Genomic DNA, 19689 nt, shown 5'->3' on the forward strand with positions numbered 1-19689 from the left:
GGAGTCTAGTAACCATAATGTCGTTCAAGTAATTATACATTAATGATATCAAAATAAAAAAATTTTTTTAAAAATTATATGTGTATATGGGTGGATAGCACACTGGATTTAAAATGTATTTCTTACTATAGGTTGTAGTTAAAAAAGTTTTAAGCCACTAAGAAATATTCTTGCACTTGTATACAAGCAGACATTCAAAAAGATGTTCACAAGACCACTGTTTTGTGTAAGTGAAACCATCATAAAATTGTTTATCAATAATTCTTTAATTCAAAAAAAAGAAAAAACAAACAAAAATGTCAAAGCAAGAACTAAGGTTATAGAAATGATTGAACTTAAAAATTATTATTTAATCACATAAAATTTTGTTACATGAGGGAGTACTGCAGTTTTCTCAAATAATCTACTTTAGACTGTCATTCACAGAATACCATGTTAATTTACTTGTTTTTGGCTCCAAATTATCATTTATTGAGTGTTTACTGTGTTCTAGGCAGTGTTAAGAACTGAATAAAATAATCTCTAACCTCCAAAAATTTTTAATTAAAAAAAATATATTCACAGGAGCACTGTGTATAAAGTGAAAACCTGGAATCTGAAACTCAATCAGTATGAGACTGGTAAACAAAATATGGTACATTCATACAGTGGAACTCTATACAGAAGTTAGGATGAATACCTTATATATCAATACAGGGAAATCACAAAAACATGAGATACAGAAACAAACACGATACCACTTAATACAAATTCTTAAAAAAACCAAAATGATTCATTATTTATGGATACCTATATATATAGTAAAAATATAAAAACATGAACAGAGGAAACAACCAACTTGAGGATGCTGGTTGCCTCTACAGAATGCAGGAGGGGAACTGAATTAGAGAACAAAGGTACTTCCATTATATCAGAAATGTTTCTGGTGTGGGGGATCACGGGGAGAACAGTGTAGCACAGAAAAGGCATATAGTGAATCTGTGGCATCTTGCTGCACTGATGGAGAGTGACTGCATTGGGTTATGGGTGGGGACTTGATAATGTGGGTAAATGTAGTAACCACATTGTTTTTTCATGTGAAACCTTCATAAAATTGTAAGTGTATATCAATCATACCTTAATAAAAATTTAAAAAAAAAAGAAATGTTTCATGCCCTTTATTTTTTTAAATATAAATAAAACAAAGGTGTTAATATCTGTTAATTCTGAGTAATAAATGCACAGGTTATCTGACGGTTAGCTCCACTTTTGAACTTTTTCTGTATTTTTTTCCAAATTTAAAATAATTTCCTTCCCTTGATTTTGCTGCCTTAAAAAATACTGAGGGAAACCAAAAAAGGGAAATAATTATAGATAATATAAAACAGCCTAAAAACAACTAGGTGTTCAAAGTATCCCTAATTCTTGTATCAAATCTCCCAGTCCCAAAAGGCAGCAGAGACATTTTCTGCCCCAACGATTTTCCTGCTTGTCTTCCCTTGTCTTTTCCTACACTCCAGGAAGTGGTCACCTTATTTTGAGATAAAGCCCCAAAAGCACAACACTCATTCAATTCTCAGTAAAACTCTGTGAGGTAAATATTACTAGTATCCACATTTATAAAATGAAGCTGATGCTTTTCAAAGCAGCTAATTACCAGCCAGAGATCACAAACCAATGACAAAATTGGGACCACAACCCGTCAGCTTCTGAATCTAGGCACTCCTACAGCGTGATGACTCAATTTCAACTGTACAACACATCCAGAAAACAGAAGAGACTGTTCACAACACCAAGACCTTTTCCAATCTAACCCCTTTTCTTCATTCTTCCAGCCCTGCTCTTTCTCTCCTTTATTCTCCCAGGCAGACAGCCAAGAGCAAGACAGCTGCCACTATTAACTCTTCCCTTCCCTGTAGCTACTCATGCTTCTTTTTCCCATAACTCCTGCAGATGAACAGGCAGAAAGGGGAAACAAGCATGAACAAGGGGTCACAGGCATAGTCCCTTTGACACAAGAATCCTTGCACAGAAGAGAATGGACATTCCCATGGCCCTAGACTTAAGTCTCCTTCCACCTTCCACAAGTCAGGGAGCAGGAAAACACTACAGAAAAGCCCAGGCTGCCCTCTTTATCAGTGCTGGCAAAAGTCCTTTACTGAAGGGATTTAATTAACAGAAAAATGTAAAAGTACCAGTTTTTTAATCGGTCCCGGGCTTCCAACTGGGCTCCCACTTCAAAGCTGATTCCTCGTCTGTTAGGTGGATGCTTTGTCATTTTCAGGCATCAACGGGGCTGCCTTTATTCTCCTGAAAAAGCCAATTAAATATTTATGAAACTTAGCAAAGTCTGCCCAGAGTGTAGCACCAACTCACTACACAGAAAAGACAGGCATTTATTCAAAACACAAAGCTCCAGGAAACCATGTCAGCGTCCTATTTCATGCCTGCCCTCACCCTAACACAGGTGTGCCCTCCAATGGTTCCTCCTCCATTCTGTTGCATCCTGTAGTGTCTGGAATTGTGAGGGGACCCTCCCTCAACAGTGCTTACCAAAGACTCACCTATAAGGGGCACCCCTCAGAACTCCAAAAACTAAAATTACTCTCAGGGTTATATTCAATCATTTACTGATGCATTCAACAAATATCTGTTGAGAAACTATTTAGGAAAACACTCAAGTACAAAAGAGACGCACAATTCCTGCACTCATGAAGCTTCTAGTCCACTGTGGGAAAACAAAATGTAGCCACTAAACAGAGAAACAAAATAATCGCAAGCTGTAACCACTATCAATTTTAAGTGCTACAAAGGAGGCAAACAAAAGCTGAAACACTGATTTCTGGCCCTATTTTGGAAGGCTGCACAAGAAAGATCTATTTATTCTTTCACTGATCTATTTTTATTTTCTACCTTTTTGAGTCCTTTCTGACAAGTAATTTTTTATTAAGTAATTCTTGATTTATATTTTCCTAAGTAATTCCTTATTAATAAGTCTATGGGAATTAGGATTGGTGGTTATTTTCTATATGAGAAAAATTTATCTTGAGGGGGGCTATTGGTGGTTCTGATGGAGACACAGCCATTCTGAACTCTCAGGGCACTTAAGCAAGTCACCTCCATACAGCAGGCTACCCCGACTAAATCCTCTCCCACTAAACTTTAGATCTCAGCAGCATACGCTCCTGAAGCAATGCCAGGGCACTGCCAGGACGTCTGGCTCACACCAGAAGCACAATCTTTGTAACGGATGAATGCAGAAAAATCACAGAATTGGGTCCTCATATCTGATGCATAGTACCACCCACCACTTCTTAGGAAGATTTGCTTGCAATGTATTACATGAAAAAACAGGATGCAAAACTATACCACTTTGAGCTCATACTGAAAGTCATGTGCATTAAAAAAAAAAAAAGGTTGTATATGACTGTTCTTTTCCTCTTAAAGTTTCTTAAACTTACAGTCTTTCACAAACAAAATTTTCCATTAAAAAAAAATAGCATGAAGGATGAACTATCCATTAAATGACTCATTCTGAAGGGATGATATTGGGGAACACACAAAGCAAATCAAACTAAGGCAGGAATAGATGACATTTGTAATTAAAGAAAATGAAACCTAATAAACTGAAAAGCTACGTAATTTCAATTATGTGGACCCTGAGAAAGGGAGAGTCAGAATTTGGCTTTACCTAACAATCTCCAGGTAAATGAGATACAAATCTGATGTAAGTAAATCCAATCAGTAGAAAAGTTCATTTTGGCTTGCCTAAATACTTCGTCAATTATCTACCTTTTTATCTCTGACTTTATGCATACCAAGTGATATTCAGATTAATAGCTTGGCCTCCCAGATTATATGAAAAGGTGATGCCAAACAAAAAGAAAAGCAGAGTGACACTGAACACTCACCAGCTTCTAGTATTTGTCAGACTTCGTGCAGAAAGGCACAACTCCCTCTTATAGAAGTCATGCAATATATTATAAAGGGATCAAATGCTTGGCATTGAACCCCCAGCTCCACCCCTTACTAGCTGAATGAATTTGGATAAATTACTTAACCCCTCTAAATTTGTTTCTTCTCCATAAAACTGGGATGGTGATGGTAACAGATATCACTTCTCCCTAGGCAGCGAGTGGGTGTAAGGATTAAATGAGATAACCCATTTAAGGAGTACAGGGCTGGTACAAAGCAAAGACTATATATTTAGTAGCTTTTAATAATTCTATTTATCATAAATGAGGAAATTAGGCCCCAAGTAATTTGACTAAGGTTCAGATGCTAAGAGACAGGCCACAGAAAAGCCCCAGTCTGCTTCATTTCTAAATTCTTTCATCACACAACTTCCCCACAGGTACCCTAGGAGGTCTTCTATTAAAATACAGGACCAAGGCAGTGAATGAAAGAAAATAAGCAAGTTATTCCCAAATGCTCAAGAAAACCAATTCCTCTTGGGACTGAATTGTCAGGTCTTCCTTATTATCACAGAACTAAAACCTGTTTCATTGTAACTCTGACCCACTTGTTTAATGTTTCACTCTCTGGTTTCACAGAGAATAAGACTAAGGGCTAAACTGGCTTTCATGTCCCATCCCCAGTATACTCTCCATTCTTCTTGGGTGGGAGAATTTGGTTTTAAATGTCACATTAATTCATTTAACAAACCATTAGGGAGTACTACCAGTAAGGAACTGTGATGGAAATTAGCAATAAGAAATCCAACTCAGTCCCCACTCCAGACCACCTAGGAAGACAAACACAAAAATTAAGGAAAAATGAATGAGCTCTAGCAAATGGCAAGGGAAGGGACAACCGAAAATCATCTAAAGGTCTCAATTTGACAACATCTATTAACTAATAAAATAGAGTTCAAGACAGACGCAGGAATTTGTTTTAATTACATAAGAAGTACATTTTTACTTCTCACATTTAGTTTAAAACAAATTTTTTTCAAGATACAGGAAAACTAAGATTAAGTACCTTTTAACTTATCCATTCCTCAAGGCCTTAGATTTTTCTTCCAAAAAATCTCCAGCTTTCAGAATGAGAGGAAAAACTATGTTCAATAAAAACACTGAGGAAAACTAAGAAAAAAATCTGATGCAATCTGTATTTACATAGGATTCCATTTTAAAGACCTTGGCAGGACTTCAAATCACTCCTTCACATTCATTTCCATACAATGGGAGCCCACTACTACCCAAGACACAGAGGACCTACTTTACTTCCTTAAATAGTTATTTGCCCCCAATGCCCCTGAATCAATGATAATGAAAGCTTAAATGTACACTGTGTAATACAGTTTAAAGGGTACTTTTCACAAATGACAAACTGGAAGAAAATAACTGCAACATATATGACAAAGAGCTAACTTTCCTTATTAACAAAGAATGCATACAAACCAAGAACAAAAAATCAAACAATTCACTTAAAAATGGGTAAAGTATAAAAACTGGCAGATTATCAAGGGAGAAAATAATATAAAGGTCTAATAAGCATGTGATATATACACATAACCTCACCCTAAATTAAAGGAAATGCAAATCAAAATAGTTTTTCATTTCTCAGGCAAAATATTTAAAGGTAGGATACTCAGTGTTTGCTGGGATAAGGAGAAAAGAGTATACTTTTACACTGTTGTTAGAAGCATAAACTGGGAAAGCTTTTCTAGAGGCAACCTGGCACTACCTACAAAAATGCACATACCTGCAACCTAGCATTCCAGTGCCAGTAATTTATTCTACAGATACTTCCCCCAAAGTCTGCCAAATTATCTACAAAGATAATCAATATAGCTTTGCAATTCCTGCAGCTATAATGTCCATCAAAAGAAACCTAGTTTGGTGAATTATGTTTCATCTGTACAACAGAATGTTGTATAGCTATTAAAAGGAATAATGGCAATCTATAGATGCTGATACAGAATCATCTGCAAGATAATACTGTCAAGTTAAAAGGGCATGGTATAAATGACCCTATAGCATCATACTACATAGACAGTGACTACAATGGGGTGGGGGTGGGGGAAACTTGATAATATGGGTGAATGTTGAAACCACCATGTTGCTCATGTAAAACCTTCATAAGATTGTATATTAATGATACCTTAACTAAACAAACAAAAAAAAGGCATGGTACAGAGGCATATGTTTGATATTATCCCTTCAATGTAAACAAGATAAATATAGACAGATTATAGCATACACATAAAATTATTTCTTGGAAGGAACTAAGAAGCTGTTTAAGTAGTTCCCTTAATGAGAGGAATAGAGTGTGAAAATTTAACTTTTTTCATTTTCTTACCTTTCTATATTATTAGAATGTAAGAATCCACTTTTCTGTTGTTAATTGTCAACAGGGATTATCTAGTTGGCAAGATTTTAATTTTGGATTCCTTTTACATATTTCTTAATTTCTGAACAATGTTATTTAAGTATGCAAAAGAACTTTCCTCCTTAGACTATCTTACTGGGTCTTCACCAATGCCAAATGTACTTAAAACTAAATGTGGTTCCCATGGTACAGAAAGGAAACTCAAGTGCAGAGGGGCTTGCAGTTTCTGAGGTCCTCTAAGGTAGGTAACATCTGTCTTACTGTAAGTAACAGGATTTTCCCAGAGATAGACAAACCACTTCTTGAAGGCCCTTCCTCTTCCCCTTATCAAAGTCTTCTATGTTTACATTCATGCATTCAGAAATAAACATATTTAGAACACAGGAAATTGGATGCTTTTCAAATGCTGTGTCAGAATTAACATTATATAACAAGCAGAAACATTCAATTTTTCAGAAAAGACAAAACCTAATACTGGCCCAGATGTGGGAAAATGGAACACTTCAACTACTGCCTGGGGCCCTGGCCATGGCCATCTTTTTATACCTCAATCTAGAAGTAAGGAACAAACAGTAAAACTGCTTATACACATGGACTCAGTAATTTCAATCTGAAGAGCACACCCAGGATAAAAATAAGTCATTTGTGAAAACAGGAAGAAAAAAACAATAGCTCTTTACATTACAATTCTGGGGAAACAAGATATAGTTCACATGTTTAAGAGCAAGAGAATATTTAAACAAAACCTAATGTAGTAGGACTATACTATAAACTCCATTAGGGAAAGAAATGATTGCCAAACAGATGCAAAATAAATGAAATAAAGAATGCTCTTAAGCTAAAATGAAAAGGCTGTGAACTAACCTTACAAAGAGCATAGTAGATATATACCCTTACAGAGACTAACTAAACCTACATAAAAACATTTGTAATGACAATTATAGATAATTTTACATATATTAAGTAATGTAATCGTAACAACAACCTCAGAGGTACAATTATTAAACCTCATTGAAAAGACGAGAAAACAAAAGAACAAAGAAAAGCTAGGGATGCCCTAGGACCCCCCATATAGTAACAGGCTGAGCCAGGATTTGATTCTAGGCACTGTAGCTCCTGGATCCTTAAACACTTTATGTTTCTCCATGAGCTACATCTTTGAGCTGTTTCTTAATTATTCAAATAAGGATTAATGGCCCCTATCTTGAGTTCAATAAGAATTATATCTGATTAGAAAAAAACATATTCAAAGCCCCTAATTGTCTAGCACAAACTAGGTACTCAAAACACAGCAGCAGAATTTTCTGAAGTCATGACACATTTAATGTTGTATTGACAAAAGATTTTCAATTTGGGAGAGGGGAAGAGTATTATAGCCATAGTAACTGAAGGTCCTGACCTCAGAAACCCCATTGTACTCTGGGGGAAAGGACTGAGGGCTCAAAGTGAAAAAAGAATTAAGGTGAATGCTGGCGAGGATGCAAAGAAAGGGGAGCCCTCCTTCATTGCTGGGGGAATGAAAACTAGTTTGACCATTGTGGAAAGCAACACGGAGGCTCCTCAAAAAACTAAAAATAGAAACACCATTTGATCCAGGAATTCCACTCCTAGGAATTTACCCTAAGAAAACAGGATCACAGATTCAAAAAGACATATGCACCCCTATGTTTATCACAGCACTTTTTACAATAGCCAAGGTATGGAAGCAACCCAAGTGTCCCTCAGTAGACAAATGGATAAAGAAGATGTGGTACATATACACAATGGGATATTATTCAGCCATAAGAAACAAATCCTACCATTTGCAACAACATGGATGGAGCTAGAGGGTATTATACTCGGTGAAATAAGCCAGGTGGAGAAAGACAAGTACGAAATGATTTCACTCATCTGTGGAGTATAAGAGCAAAGAAAAAACTGAAGGAACAAAACAGCAGCAGACTCACAGAACCTAAGAATGGACTAACGGTTACCAAACAGAAAGGGACTGGAGAGGATGGGTGAGAAGGGAGGGATAAGGGGAAAAAGGGGCATTATGATTAACACACATAATGTAGAGGGGTGCACAGGGAAGGCAGTATAGCACAGAGAAGACAAGTAGTGATTCTATAGTATCATCTTACTATGCTGATGGAGAGTGACTGTAATGGGGTTTGTGGTGGGGACTTGACAATGGGGGGAATCTAGTAACCACAGTGTTGTTCATGCAAGTGTATATTAATGCCACCAAAAAAAAATTATAAATACATACACAAATAAGATACTTTCTGGCATGGTAAGTACAGTGGGGGAAAGCCCAACAAAACAATGTGAACCAGTGATGGGAGGACCACTTCAGATAAGGCTGGTAGAAAGGACTCTCAGGAGGTGTGTATGCAGAGAGCTAAATGAAAGGAGACATCCACGTGAATATCTGGGTGAAAAGAATCCCAGACAGACATAAAGTCCTAGAGGCAAGGCACCCAAGAGGTATGAGCTGTCCTCTCCCCCAAAACCCTGGGACTAGGAGGTGGAAAGCTATCCAAGAAAAGCATTAACATCAGAACTTCCAGTAGGTCTCACAGAAGAAGCTTAGAGAGGACTCTGCCAAAATTCTTTCTTAAAGGAAGGTGAGTGAATGCTGAGGGAGGGGAGCACAGACAGGATTTAGATACATTCTGGTCAATTGTGGCTCCATTCACTGTTGCCTGAGTGAAGATGAGGAACATCAGTGAGCCTCCCTTGGTCTGCCCATCTATAAAATGGGATTAAAACCCTTGCCTCAATGTCATGCTTTGAGGTGGCATTCTCAAAATGGCGGAGTGAGTAGGGTGGCAGAAATCTCCTTCCTTCCAAAACCATATATATTTTGAAAATACAGCAAATACAACTATTCCAAAAAGACTGACCAGAAGATACAGTACACCAGCCAGGCTACATCTATATCTGCGAGAACTCAACATCTCACGAAAGGTAAGATACAAACCCGTGACCAGGTGGGACCCAAGCACTCCCCCCACCCCAGCTGACCAGTGGGAGGAAAAGAATAAGAGTGGGGAGGGAGTGGAAGCACAGGACTGCTAAATAACCAGCCCTAGTAATCTGCATCGGGAGAACAGACATACATTGCATGGTGTACTAGATATTAGAGAAACGGAAAGGCAAAATCCAAGACTAAGACTGTGAACAGGTTCCCACAGCTGGCTGCCCTGGGACAATAGAAAAGTGGGCGCTTTAAAAAGATACAAGGGTTTAACAGGTGGACAAAATTGTCCTGACACACTCAGCCCAGAAGGCTGGGAACTTTTAAGGAACTTCAGGCACCCTAACCTCCTGGGTGGCAAGGCAGTGCTGAAGCCCCTCACGGCGATGAGCAGTCTGCCATTCATTCCCCACCACCAGCACTGCAAGTGAACCAGCTGACCAGTCATGGCTGTGCAGCAACCGGGGAGCAGCCCCACCCACAGCAACCACACAGAGGCTTCTCCCAGCAAGCAGCTCACCAGGCCAGACCCAGAGGCTGCCCCCTGCCCGCAGTCAACCAACACATACAGCAGAGACCAGTGCAGAGTCTGGAAGGCACGAAGGGGCTTTGTTCTCGTGGTAAACACGTGCTACTCTCCTGCAACCCCTTCCAGTACCCTAGGGCATTCTGAGGTCCACCCAGCCCATGGCAGCTCAGGGGATTAACCAAGAGGCTGCCCCCTGTGTGCTACTGACCAGCACAGGCAGAGGAAGTCGGCATGGAGTCCAAAAAGCACATAGGGGCTCTGTTCTAGAGGCAAACACACACTGATCGCCTGCAACCACCACAAGTGCCCTAGGCCATCCTAAGGGCCACCCCGCCCATAGCAGCTCAGTGGATTAACCCAGAGGATATCCCCGGCGAGCAGCTGACCGGCACAGATAGAGGAAACTGGTGTGGAGGCCAGGAAGCACATAGGAGCTCTGTTCTTGCGGCGAACACCCATGGATCGCCTGCAACCACTGCCACTGCACTAGGCCATCCCAAGGTCCGCCATGCACACAGAAGCACAGATTAACCCAGAGGATGCCCCATGCACCCACCTGACCAGTACAGGCAGAAGAAACTGGCACAGAGTCCGAGAAGCACGTACGGGCTCTGCTCTCATGGCAAAACCACAATGCTCGCATGCAAACACCACAAGTGCCCTAGGCCAGCCCAAGGGATGCCACACCCATGGCAGCTCATAAGATCGACCCAGAGGCTGCTCTCCGAGTGCGGTTGCCCAGAACAGGCAGCACAGACCGGTGCGGAGTCACAAAAGCATGAAGGGGTGTCGTTTTCGTGGGAGAACACACACCAGTCGCCTGCAACCCCCATCAGTGCCCTAGGCCATCCCAAGAGCCACCCCGCCCACAACAATTAAGGGGATTAACCCAGAGGCTGCTCCCCGTGTGCAGTTAACCAGCACAGGCAGCGCAGCAGAAGGGCCAGGTGAACAGCAAGCAGGAGGGGACTTTGTTCTCCAACCTGACACACACGCCACTGGCTAGTGATCACTTCCATCGCCATGAAAAGGCAGAAGAACCTACTTCAGTCCAAAATCCCTCCAACACTAGAGAGTGTGTGGTGAGACTGAAATCACCAATTTTCCTGACAAAGAATTTAAAATAAAAGTCATTAGATGGGAAGATGGCGGAGTGAGTAGTTCAGAGGAAATCTCCTCCACAAAACACATATATTTATGAAAATACAATAAATACAAACTACTCCTAAAAGAGACACCAGTGGATGCAGTACAACAGCCAGGATATCTACATATGTGAGAACTCAACATCACACGAAGGGGGTAAGATACAAGCCATGGCCAGGCGGAACCCAAACACTCCCCCACCCCAAAATCGGGCGGAAAGAAAGGAGTCGGAATGGGGAGGGAGTCAAAGCCCAGGACTGCTAAACACCCAGCTCTAGAAATCCAAACACGGAACGCAGACACAAGTTGCACAGGGTGCTGGATATTAGAGAAACGGAAAAGCAAAACCTGTGGGCAGGTCCCCGCATTCGGCGCCCCTGAGACGAAAGAAAAACAAATGCTTTCTGCAAGTCTTAAAGAGACAGGGACCCTATGGCTAGATGAAGTTGTCCGGGCACACTAAGCCAGCAGCTGGGAATTCTGGGGAAAGTTAGGCGCCCTAAACCCCGGGTAGGTAGGGCAACTCTGAAGCCCCACACGGCACTAAGCAGCCTGCCAGTCGTTCCTCCAACTGGCGCGGACCCCGACACACCGGCCCAGTAGTGGGAGAGTGGCAGCAGGCTCTGGGGGCGGAGGCGCTGGAAGGGACAGGGAACAGATCCGTGCGACAATGGTGCCAGACGGGACCACAAGAGGCTTCTGCGAGCCCGCAGCGGCGCAACCAAACAGCCCGGGTGCAGCTCATGCGCACGGGCGGCAGTGAAGCCAGAGGAGCCCAGTACAGGCCCGCGCACAGCTGCAGCAGAGCCAGAGGGAGCAGGCACGCTCCCAGCAGCCAACCGGAATACCAGCCCAACGCACAGCCACCCGGGCCAGACCCAAAGGCCGCTGCTGCCACACAGCTGCCCGGCAGGGGTGCTGCTAGCACAGAGGAGCAGAACTGGCGTGCCTGCCAGTCCCCGCAAGGCTCCGTGCTGATCTGATGGAAACCCCACCCACAGCAGCTTAGGGGACTAACCCGGTGGCTGCTCCAGCAGTGCGGGTAACCATCACAGGCAGCGGAGAAGGGCAAGGCATCCAGCAAGCAGGAAAGGACTTTCTTCTCCAGGCTAACACACCCGCAACCTGCCTACAGCCACGGCTATCACCATGAAAAGAAAAAAAATTTAGTCCAGCCCAAGACAGTTCAGACAACACCTGAGAAAGGATCTGCAGAAGCAGACCTAACCACTCTCCCTGAAAAAGAATTCAAAATAAAAATCATAAACATGCTGATGGAGCTGCAGAGAAATATGCAAGAGCTAAGAGATGAAGTCCAGAGGGAGATTACATACGCTCGGAGGGAGAATACAGAAGTGAAACAAACTTTGGAAGGATTTATAAGCAGAATGGATAAGATGCAAGAGGCCATTGATGGAATAGAAACTAGAGAACAGGAACCCATAGAAGCTGACGCAGAGAGAGATAAAAGGATCTCCAGGAATGAAACAATATTAAGAGAACTGTGTGACCAATCCAAAAGGAACAACATCCGCAAAAATACTCAACAAAATGTTAGCAAACAGAATTCAAAAAAACATAAAGAGGATCATACACTATGATCAAGTGGTATTCATCTCAGGGATGCAAGGATGTTACAACATTCGAAAATTCATCAACACCATCCACCACATCAACAAAACAACAAAAACCACATGACAACCTCCATAGATGCTGAAAAAGCATTTGACAAAATTCAGCATCCATTCATAATAAAAACTCTCAACAAATTGGGTATACAGGGCAAGTACCTCAACACAATAAAGGCAATATATGACAAACCTACAGCCAACATTATACTTAACAGCAAGAAGCTGAAAGCTTTTCCCCTAAGATCAGGAACAAGGATGCCCACTCTCCCCACTTTTATTCAACATAGTACTGGAGGTCCTAGCCACAGCAAACTGACAACACAAAGAAATAAAACACATCCAGATTGGCAAGGAAGAAGTTAAACTTTCCCTGTTTGCAGATGACATGACATTGTACATAACAAACCCAAAAGAATTCACTCCAAAACTACTAGAACTAATACTGAATTCAGCAAAGTTGCAGGATACAAAATTAACACACAGAAATCTGTTGCATTCCTATACACTAACGATGAACTAGCAGAAAGAGAAATCAGGAAAACAATTCCATTCACAATTGCATCAAAATGAATAAAATACCTAGGAATTAACCTAACCAAGGAAGTGAAAGACCTGTAGCCTGAAAACTACAAGACACTGTTAAGAGAAATTAAAGAAGACACTAATAAATGGAAATCAACCCCATTCTCTTGGGTAGGAAGAATTAATATGGTCAAAATGGCCATCCTGCTAAAGCAATCTACACATTCAATGCATTCCATATCAAAATACCGACAGCATTCTTCAGCGAACTGGAACAAATAGTTCAAAAATTCATATGGAACCACAAAAGACCCCAAATAGCCAATGCAATCCTGAGAAGGAAGAATAAAGTGGGGGTATCTCACTCCCCTACTTCAAGCTCTACTACAAAGCCACAGCAATAAAGACAATTTAGTAGTGGCACACACACAAGAACAGAGCCACAGACCAATGGAACAGAATAGAGACTCCAGACATTAACCCAAACATATATGGTCAATTAATATACGATAAAGGAGCCATGGACATACAGTGGGGAAATGAAGGCCTCTTCAACAGTTGGTGTTGGCAAAACTGGACAGCTACATGTAAGAGAATGAAACTGGATCACTGTCTAACCCCATACACAAAAGTAAATTAGAAATGGATCAAAGACCTGAATGTAAGTCATGAAACCATAAAACTCTTAGAAAATAAAAAAGGCAAAAATCTCTTGGACATAAACATGCGCGACTTCTTCATGAACATATCTCCCTGGGCAAGGGAAACAAAAGCAAAAAGGAACAAGTGGGACTATATGAAGCTGAAAAGCTTCTGTACAGCAAAGGACACCATCAATAGAACAAAAAGGCATCCTACACTATGGGAGAATATATTCATAAATGACAAATCCGATAAAGGGTTGACATCCAAAATATATAAAGAGCTCACGCACCTCAACAAACAAAAAGCAAATAATCCAATTAAAAAATGGTCAGAAGAGCTGAACAGACAGTTCTCCAAAGAAGAAATTCAGATGGCCAACAGACACATGAAAAGATGCTCCACAACGCTCATCATCAGAGAAATGCAAATTAAAACCACAATGAGATACCACCTCACACCACTTAGGATGGCCGCCATCCAAAAGACAAGCAACAACAAATGTTGGCAAGGATGTGGAGAAAGGAGAACCCTCCTACACTGCTGGTGGGAATGTAAATTAGTTCAACCATTGTAGAAAGCAGTAAGGAGGTTCCTCAAAAAACTAAAAATAGAAATACCATTTGACATAGGAATTCCACTCCTAGGAATTTATCCTAAGAATGCAGCAGCCCAGTTTGAAAAAGACAGATACACCCCTATGTTTATCGCAGCACTATTTACAATAGCCAAGAAATGGAAGCAACCTAAGTGTCCATCAGTAGATGAATGGATAAAGAAGATGTGGTACATATACACAATGGAATATTATTCAGCCATAAGAAGAAAACAAATCCTACCATTTGCAACAACATGGATGGAGCTAGAGGGTATTATGCTCAGTGAAATAAGCCAGGCAGAGAAAGACAAGCATCAAATGATTTCACTCATATGTGGAGTATAAGAACAAAGAAAAAACTGAAGGAACAAAATAGCAGCATACTCACAGAACCCAATGGACTAACAGTTACCAAACGGAAAGGGACTGAGGAGGATGGGTGGGAAGGGAGGGACAAGGGGGAAAAAGGGGCATTACGATTAGCACACATAATGTGGGGGTGGGGGGCGCACAGGGAAGGCACTTTAACACAGAGAAGACAAGTAGTGATTCTACAGCATCTTACTACACTGATGGACAGTGACTGTAATAGGGTATGTGGTGGGGACTTGATAATGGGGGGAGTCTAGTAACCATAATGTTGCTCATGTAATTGTACATAAATGATACCAAAATTAAAAATAACAAAAACAAAAATCCTTCCTCCTGGGGTTGTGAGGAATAAGTGAGCCAATGGATGTCAAACAAGTGGAACACGAAATATTCAGTATTGGTGATAAAATGGATGTGTAGTACTAGCAAAAGGACATTGGCACAAAGGATTACAGCCATTATTATAACAAAATATTAACAAGTAGTACCCAATATAGTAAGAGAACAAAAAGAGCACATCTTCAGTCCCAGGGAAGTAGTAAGTTGGTTCAAATAGGGGCAAGGACTCCTGCACTATGATCCTCAAGCTGCCTCTGCACAGAGAAGGAAGACTGAGCCTAAAACAAAGACCATTCCATTCCTCAGACCCTTTTCCAGGTCACTGTAAATGAGCTGAATTAGCCTTTTACTTGAGGGGTAAGGAAGGAAGCAAAGAGGAGAGGGGGTGTCACGGAAAGCTGAAGAGAGGAAAGAATAAAGCCAAAAAATTTTTCTTTACCCTTTTCCCAGATACTTGAAATGCCTTTTATAAAAGCCAAGATTTTATTTCCACAATTAGAATGGAGACAGACAGCAAAAAGAGATTGAGCTTACTCATTCTGAATTAGTTGAATGAGTTGAACAAGTTGGTTAAATTAGTGGATCTCCCCAGAAGCATTGGAAAGGGCCTAGTGCCCAGGCTTGGCTCTGGACAATGTCTGCTGAATGACATTTGGCACATTACTCAACATCATGGAGCTAATCATTTCACCCTCACAAGTTCCTTCTCCTTTTCTCCCTATCACAGTTTAAGGCCCCAAGAATGGCCACTGTGCCAAGCTAGAAACATGGGCATTGCCCTTAACTCCTATTCTGCCACCATTATGTAACACCTACTTCTAGGGCTCTCCCATTGCCGAGTGCTTGTCCAATTCAGACCCCCATCGGTTCTAGTAAGATTACTGCAACATCTCTCAATGGAGCTCAAAACCTCCAGCCACACCCTTCGTAGATCCAAATCAATATTGTCTTATAAATTGACATGTCTGCCTTTTTTATGATATACTATTTTAAGTGCTTTATATATACATCATCTCATTTAGTGTCTATCTCATAGGTTTGTAAAGAGGATTATTTTTACAGATGAGAAAACTAAAGTTTAGAAAACAAGCTGCCAAAATGACAAAGCTAGCAAGTACTGGGACAAGGAACTGAACCAAGGTCTAACTCCAGTCAACTACTACACTATTACTAATCTTCCTCACTGCAACTGCAGTGGTATTTCTAAAACACCAATCTGATCATAACACTCCTTAAAAACAGTTCAGCCTATATCTCAATTGTATCTCAATTTTCTTTAAAAAGTCCAGCAGTTTCCTACATGACCAGGTTCAAGCTACACAGCACAGTATCAAGGCCATCAGTGAGTTAAGCATTCTGACCAAACCAAACCAGGAGTCTCAAATAATGGGAGCTTGAAAGGACACACAAGCTTAGCAGAGCAGCAGTGACACATAGCAGTTATAAGACAGATCTCTGGAGTGAGACTGCCTTGATTTGGATCCCAGCTCCACCATTTTCCAGATAACCTTGCACAAGTCATTTCCTCTCTGAGCCTGGCTCCTCATCTGTAAAAAAGGGATAGTACCAGTACCTAGTTCATATCTTCATACAGGTGTTGTGAAAATAAAATTACTTACTACAGAGCCTGGCACACAATACGCTCTCAGGTTATTGCTGCTCTTAGAGCCCACACACACAGACTCCTTGGCAGTTCCAACCTCCAGTATCTTTGCTCAAACAAGCTGCTTGCCATTCCTGGTCCTTCAGGACAGGGCTCAGACGTCAGCACCTCCCTAACAGCTTGCTGGTATTTTCCCACGGCACCCTGGCCTGCCCTCTGAGCCACAGCACACAGCACTCAGCACTCGACCCTGAAATTGCCTGTTTGTGAGCCAATCTCATCTGAGGCATTGAATTCCTCACAGGTAGACTCAACACCTAGTAAGCAGTATTCTTACATGGCAATCAGAGGCTTATTAAATGAGAAAACCTCAGCTTCCTCACTAGCAAAATGGGAATAAAAACAGGAAAGAGACTAAAATCACCCCCCTCAAAGGATGTAAGGATTCATGATGTAAGGATCAATCATGTGAAGGCTCTTTGAAAAGTCCCAGCCAAAGGTAAACGTAGGAAGTTATTACTCCTTGAAGACAAGGGGAAGAAGGCAAAGCACAGGGAATGGTGCATCTGAAGACAGACCACAATTTTTAACCTGGGACCTAAGAAAAGCTCTATTCATTTTTCGGTCACAGGCAGGCTCCAGTCTATAAATGCTGGTAGTTCTAGAGTCAGTTTGTGTGGGTTCCTTTTGGAGAGGGAGTCTTTTTTTAAACATACCTGACTAAGCTGTTCTTACAGGATTCCTTAATTAAGGTATCATGATATTACAAATGAAAACAACTTGGAGATGGAGTCATTACTCCATAGGGCCTCAAAGACATTTTCCTGAATGATAATCTTTTCACTGTATATGGGGTTTTAAAGATAAGTCAATTATTTAAGAGTCAATTAATTAATTGCCTCATTCTTTATTAACTTTTATTCCTGGCCTTTATTATTAATTACAGGAAATGGCTAACATTTACTAGGTCTCCACCACAGGCTAAATCTTGGACAAACATCTCATTACTAACAATGTAGAGAAGTTGGCAATATTACCCCATTTTACAGAGGAGGGAAAGAAGGCTTACAGCAAATAATTTACCTATGGTTAACTAGCTAAATGAAGAACAGGGATTTCACAAGCAGGGCCTCCTCCAAAACCCACTATATTTATACTGCTTTGAAAATAAGACCTTTGGGTTATCTGAACACTAATGATATTAAGGGATTACTGTTAAATTTGTATGTGTAAAAATGAAAATAAAACGCTGTGTCTTTCTCTGTTACAGACACTACTGATGTAATTACGGATGAAATACAAACTAACAAACAAGGTCCATGGGGGGATTTTACAAACATCTTGTGAGAGGAATAAAACAAAGTAATGGTAACATATACTCAACTATTCATAGTTTATCAGGTTTTGATAACCTTGTAATTAGGTTTTCTTATTCCCATTTTACATTTTAGCAAATGAAGAGAAACAACAACATTTACTGATGCTTCAGTGATCAATGTGAGGCAGTTATGAGATACTTGAATGAAGAAACAAATGTCCAAACAGGGTAAGTAACTTGCCATGCTGGAAATCTGCCTCCAATATCTGGGCCACAATGAGAGGCCCAAGAGGTTTAAGCCACATGCCCAAGTTCCATGTAGCCCCAAGAGAGTGGCAGATGATGGAACCCAAGCTCAGACATTTTGCCTCCAAATCCTGGTCCTTACCACCAAATACCATGAGCCAGGACATAAAAGGTGGTATCTTCATCTTGCCTTTATGAATATTACATGTACAAACCTCATACAGATCATGGCAAGACCAATTCGCTACTCATCAAAGCACACTGGACAGCATTCACCACTCCATGCGACCAAGGAATAGTCAAGCACCCCAAACCAGGCACAAGAAAGGGGGCAGGAAGAGATGGGCTTCTACAGTTAAAGGATGTTTGTATATTCAGGAACAGAATCTGGGGTGAGGTGACAGGTGACCCCTTTTCTCAGCAGTGCTTCAGTTCTGGGTAACAGGTTGCCACCTGTTTGATATTGTGATTAAAGTGACCAATTCAAACCTCTGAGGGGGAAAATAAGGCAACTTGGAGAAATGAGGTTATAAAAGTACCAGGATTACAGGCAAAGAAACCTGGATTCCATTAGCCAAATGACCTTGGACAAGTTATATAACCTCAATTTCCTCGTATAGAGATGAGGACAATAAATTGTAAAGACTGAATAAGAGCCCATAGAGTGCTCCAAAACATGCTAGCTATAGTAATTATTATTGTAAAATACCCACATTTCCAGGCCAGGTTTCCACAGCCTAGATATCCCAACACCCGTGTACCTGTAGAAAACAAGGAAAGCATGTCAATCCACCTAGCCATACACCTTTCCATGTGGGAAAGAGACCGCTTGAAAAATCAGGTCTCTACTCAGACAGAGAGCCCAAATATTCAGTTAAGACACCTGGGAGTCAACCTTTAAAATCCTAGTATTATGGTCCTGACATGGGATAAGGTCTCAGTGATTCAAACTATCATTTTAAATCCTCCCCATGTCCCTTTTCTCCTTCCTTCCCCAAAGTCCACTGATTCAGGCACCATCTCTCTTTCATACAACTGCCGTATTTATACTTGGTGACTCATACCAGGCTCCTCAATTTTCAGGATTTCTGCAAGCTCATTACTTCCATTATTTGGCCAAAGAAAGCAAAGGACAGCTGGATACTTAGCCCAAGATTTAGCCAAGTTATCACAGCAAATTACAAATTAGGGTTTCAATTTCCAATAGGTTACCCTCAGGTTAGTCAACAATCTATGAAGGGGCAGCTGCTGAGAGAGGTTAAGTAAGACAAGGGACAGCATCCTCCCTTTCTTCAAGCTTACAACGTAACCAAGGAGGCTCTAACTAGGCATACATTTTGATTTAAAGAATGCTTACCATGAAAAACGTAAACCTCCCCCAAAAAACTTCCTAGAAAGATAAGGGAGATTAGGAGGTTATATATACCTGTAAACCCAGATTTCAGGTGGCACGGGCAACCGCCTTTGAG

The 19689-nt window shown here is 40.9% G+C and overlaps 1 protein-coding gene across 4 annotated transcripts in view; it reads right to left on the reverse strand.

Annotated features, from left to right (window-relative positions):
- PHF20 (PHD finger protein 20) overlaps positions 1–19689 on the reverse strand; it is a 164030-nt gene that overhangs the window by 139651 nt on the left and 4690 nt on the right. For 3 of the 4 annotated variants that reach the window (XM_073236666.1, XM_073236663.1, XM_037012865.2), the window contains exon 2: positions 2175–2289. In XM_073236666.1, coding sequence (XP_073092767.1) covers positions 2175–2257 — 83 coding nt within the window. In that variant the 5' untranslated portion in view covers positions 2258–2289. Of the gene's footprint in view, positions 1–2174; positions 2290–18933; positions 18982–19689 lie in introns of all 4 variants that reach the window. The other variant, XM_073236662.1, reaches the window with a different exon arrangement.

This window comes from Manis javanica, chromosome 5, assembly GCF_040802235.1.
Source record: "Manis javanica isolate MJ-LG chromosome 5, MJ_LKY, whole genome shotgun sequence".
In the NCBI taxonomy this organism is placed as follows: Eukaryota; Metazoa; Chordata; class Mammalia; order Pholidota; family Manidae; genus Manis; species Manis javanica.